This window comes from Otolemur garnettii, unplaced genomic scaffold (assembly GCF_000181295.1).
Source record: "Otolemur garnettii isolate 467f Iridium unplaced genomic scaffold, OtoGar3 scaffold00045, whole genome shotgun sequence".
NCBI classification, from domain to species: Eukaryota; Metazoa; Chordata; class Mammalia; order Primates; family Galagidae; genus Otolemur; species Otolemur garnettii.
In genome coordinates, this window is record NW_003852440.1 from 4658675 (window position 1) to 4663740 (window position 5066).

The 5066-nt window shown below is 43.0% G+C and overlaps 1 protein-coding gene across 2 annotated transcripts in view; it reads left to right on the forward strand.

Annotated features, from left to right (window-relative positions):
- Nucleotides 1-5066, forward strand: part of FBXO28 (F-box protein 28) — a 43852-nt gene that overhangs the window by 20678 nt on the left and 18108 nt on the right. For both annotated transcript variants that reach the window (XM_003790972.3, XM_023513910.1), the window contains exon 3: nt 3338-3476. In XM_003790972.3, coding sequence (XP_003791020.1) covers nt 3338-3476 — 139 coding nt within the window. The remainder of the gene's footprint in view (nt 1-3337; nt 3477-5066) is intronic.

Below are 5066 nucleotides of genomic sequence, written 5' to 3' on the forward strand. Positions count from 1 at the left end.
AGGAGACTCACTTAAGCCCAGGAGTTGGAGGTTGCTGTGAGCTGTGATGCCATAGCACTCTACCCAGGGGGATAGCTTGAGGCTCCGTCTAAAAAAAAAAAAAATAGCCGAGCATTGTGGCGAGCGCCTGTGGTCCCAGCTACTTGGGAGGCTGAGGCAGGAGACTCACTTGAGCTCAGGAGTTGGAGGTTGCTGTGAGCTGTGATGCCACAGCACTCGACCCAGGGGAAAAGCTTGAGGCTGTATCTCAAAAAAACAAAAAAAAGAAAAGAAAAAGAACAATTTATGAAATGGGAGAAAATATGTACAAATCATATATCTAATAAGGGACTTGGTATAGATTATATCTTATACCTCAGCAATAAAAATACAACCCGGTTTAGAAGTGGGTGAAGGATTTGAGCAGACATTTCTCCAAAGAAGATGGGCTGGTGGCCAATAAGCACATGAAAGGCTCAGTACCCATAGCACAGTGGTTACAGTGTCAGCCACATGCACAGAGGGTTGCACGTTCGAACCCAGCCCAGGCCAGCTAAACAACAGTGACAACTCCAACCAAAAAATAGCCGGGCATTATGGTGGGCACCTGTAGTCCCAGCTAGTTGGAAGGCTGAGGCAAGAGAATCGCTTAAGCCCCAGAGTCTGAGGTTGCTGTGACCTGTGACACCATGGCACTCTACTGAGGATGACAGCTTGAAACTATCTGAAAAGAAAAAAAAAAAAGAGGGGGTACCTGTGGCTCAGTGAGTAGGGCACCAGCCCCATATACAGAGAGAGGTAGGTTTGAACCCGGCCCCAGCCAAACTGCAACAAAAACTAGCTGGGCATTGTAGCGGGCACTTATAGTCTCAGCTACTCGGGAGGCTGAGGCAAGAGAATCACATAAGCCCAAGAGTTGGAGGTTGCTATAAGCTGTGACACCATGGCACTCTACCAAGGGTGATAAAGTGAGACTCTGTCTCAAAAAAAAAAAAGAGGCTCGGCCCCTGTGGCTCAAGCAGCTAAGGCGCCAGCCATATACACCTGAGCTGACAGGTTCAAATCCAGCCCAGGCCCACCAAACTACAATGACAGCTACAACCAAAAAATAGCTGGGCATTGTGGCGGGTGCCTGTAGTCCCAGCTACTTGGGAGGCAGAGGCAGGAGAATCGCTTGAGTCCAGGAGTTGGAGGTTGCTGTGAGCTGTGACACCAGGGCACTACCCAGGGCGACAGCTTGAGGCTTTGTCTCAAAAATAATAATAATAATAATAGGGTGGCGCCTGTGGCTCAAATGGGTAGGGCACCAGCCCCATATGCCCAGAGGTGATGGGTTTAAATCCAGCCCCAGCCAAAAGTTGCAAAAAAGAAAAAAAAAAGGGGAAGAATGTGGACAAGTTAGAATCTACATTTATTATTGGTGACAATGTAAAATGATACAGCCACTTTAGAAAACAGTTTGACTTTTCAAAAAGTTAAACATAGAGTTATCATAATCACTTGCAGTTTCACTCCTGCATATATACCCAAGAAAAATGAAAACATATGTCCACACGGAAACTTGTACGTTGATGTTTTCAGCATTATTTGTAATAGCCAAAGAGTAGAAACAACTCAAGTGTCCATTAGCTGATAAAGTGATGGTATATCCACATAATGGAATATTATTCAGCAATAAAGGTACATGGTACAACATTAATGAACCTTAAGAACTATGCTAAATCACAAAAGCCAGAAACATAAGGCCACATACTGTATGATTATGATTTCATTTATCTGAAATGTTCAGAGTAGACAGTTCCATAAAAACAGAAAGTAATGGGCAGTGCCTATGGCTCAATGGGTAGGGTGCCAGCCCCATATACAGAGGGTGGCGGATTTAACCCGGTCCCTGCCAAACTGCAACAAAAAAAATATCCAGGCGTTGTGGTAGGTGCTTGTAGTCCCAGCTACTTGGGAGGCAGAGGCAAGAGAATTGCCTAAGCCTAGGAGTTGGAGGTTGCTGTGAGTTGTAATGCTATGGCACTCTACCCTGGGCAATAAAGTGAGACTCTGTCTCGAACTCAAAAAGAAAGTAAGTTTATAGTTGCTAAGGGCTAGGAGAATCTAAGTGACTGATGATGGTTACAGGCTTTCTTTTTGTGATGATGAAAATATTCTGAAATTAGACAGTGGTTATAGTTGTACAACTCCATGAGTCTATAAATACCACAAAATTAGACATTTTGGAATAATTATTTTATGTGAATGATTTCTCAAAAAAATTTTTTTGAGGTAGTCTCATTTTGTTACCCTTGGTAGAGTGCTATAGCAACCTAGCTCACAGCAACCTCAAACTCTTGGGTTCAAGCGATCCTCTTGCCTCAGCCTCTCAAGTAGTTGGTACTACAGGTGCCTGCCACAACACCCTGCTGTTTTAGATACTGGGTCACTCTTGCTCTGGCTGGTCTTAAGCTCCTAAGCTCAAGTGATCCTCCCACTTTGGCTTCCCACAGTGCTAGGATTATAGGCATGAGCCACTGTGCCTGGCCCAAAAATTCTTTTTTAAAATAAAGTTTTTTCCAAATATTTTGTCAGTGAATAGTAGTCTCTGGTAAGGATTTCTGGGCATAGAGATCCATTCCTTATTACAGTTAAATTATGACCCAGTTGTAGATTTCTTTTTTTTTTTTTTTGAGACAGAGCCTCAAGCTATCACCCTGGGTAGAGTGCTGTGGCATTACAGCTCACAGCAACCTCCAACTCCTGGGCTCAAGCGAGTCTCCTGCCTCCGCCTCCCAAGTAGCTGGGACCACAGGCGCCCGCCACAACGCCTGGCTATTTTTTGGTTGCAGCCATCATTGTTGATTGGCGGGTCCGGGCTGGGGATTCGAACCCGCCACCTTAGGTGTACGTGGCTGGCGCCTTAGCCGGTTGAGCTATAGGCGCCGAGCCCCAGTTGTAGATTTCTAATCTAACACATAAAAGTTAAGACTACTTCAGCTGGGCACAGTTGCTCATACCTGTAACCCAGCACTCTGAGAGGCTAAGGTGGGAGGATCCCTTGAGGCCATGAGGTAAAGACCAGCCTGAGCAAGAGCAAGATCATGGTCTCTAATAAAAATAGAAAAATTAGCCAGCCATTGTGGCAGTGCCTATAGTCTCAACTACTTGAGAAGCTGAGGCAGGAAGGTCACTTGAGCCAGGAGTCTGAGGTTGCTATGAGCTAAGCTGAAGCCAGGCTTTACCCAAGACAATAGAATAAGACTCTGTGTTAAAAAAAAAAAAAAGTTACACTATTTCTTTAAGGGTTTTTATTGCTTAACATTTTAGTGCACAGTATTGCTTTAATTGTTGCCTTTTTAAATTACTGTTACAGGAGAGAGTCAGAAAGGAGAAACCACTCATTAGCTCGTCATGCAGACATTCTTGCTGCTGTTGAAACAAGGCTGTCACTATTAAATATGACTTTCATGAAGTATGTGGATTCCAATCTTTGTTGCTTCATCCCAGGAAAGGTAAAATAGAATTATTTACCTAGAGCAGCTGGATTGCCCTTGTGAATATATTATGAAGTTATAAAGTGATTTTTGAAATATTAGAATTGTTCTCTGAATTGAGTTTTTATGAATGGGTTTGTTTAGCTTCTATACAATTATCAATATAGGTATATATCATAATATGTGATTTTTTTTTTTTTTTTTACTGCAGTCAGCTTTTTATTTATTTATTTATTTGCAGCCATACTGGTGAGTTATATTTGTTTTTTTGTTTTTTGAAACAGAGTCTCACATTATCACCCTCAATAGAGTGCTGGGTATCACAACTCACAACAACCTTGAACTGTTGGGCTTAAGCGATTCTCTTGCCTCAGTCTCCCAAATAGCTGGCACTATAGACGTCCATTACAACACTTGGCTATTTTTCTAGAGATGATGTCTGCTCTGGCTCAGGCTGGTTTTGAACTTCTGAGGTCAGGCAGTCCACTCACCTCGGCTACCCGGAATGCTAGGATTACAGGCATGAGCTACCCACCCTGCCAACAATCAACTTTTTAAGTGTAATCAAATGAGTTCAATGTAACTGTCATGTTAAAATACCTTGAATTCTTCAGATTTTCTAGTTCCAGTTTTAGCTTTAAAAATCTTAAATAAATGACCTACTCTTGAAGGTCTGTTTATTATCTTTAAAATTCTAGTAGTCCTTGGTTCAAGTAAATGTACCTTATGGGATACAGACTAATATTCACTATCCATCAAAGCCCCAATGTTGTCTGAGGGCTCACTGATTACTTTTTCTTAAAAAAAGCTCAGCTCTCTTTGGGATGCCTTTCACAACCACTCTCATGGTATGAAGCTTCTATCCTGATCTTACTGCATGTATGTGATCTTTATATTTAAAATTCTAAATAAAAAATGTACTGTAGAGGGCAGCGCCTGTGGCTCAAAAGAGTAAGGGCATCAGCCCCACATGCCGGAGGTGTTGGGTTCAAACCTAGCCCCAGCCAAAGACTGCAAAAAAAAAAAAAAAGAAAGAAATGTACTGTAGAATCACTACTGTTCTTTAGAGAAGTTTGTTAAGAATTAATACTTGGTTACGTACAGTGGCTCACACCTGTAATCCTAATACTCTGGAAGGCTAAGGCAGATGAATCACTTGAGCTCAGTAGTTCCAGACCAGGCGGAGCAAGAGTGAAGTCCATGTCTCTACTAAAAATATAAAAATTAGCTCAGCGCCTGTAGTTCAGTGGCTAGAGTGCCAGCCACATACACCGGGGCTGGCCTGCTAAACAACAACTACAACACAAAAATAGCCAGGCATTGTGGCAGCTGCATATAGTCCCACCTCCTTGGGAGGCTGAGGCAAGAGAATCCCTTATACCCAAGAGTTTGTGGTTGCTGTGAGCTGTGACGCCATGGCATTGTACCGAGGGCAACATAGTGAGTCTCTGTCTCTAAATATATACATAAGTAAATAAAAATACAAAAATTAGGCTCAGCGCCTGTGGCTCAAGTGGCTAAGGCGCCAGCCACGTACACCCAAGATGGCAGGTTCAAATCCAGCTCGGGCTCGCCAAACAACAACGATGGCTGCAACCAAAAAATAGC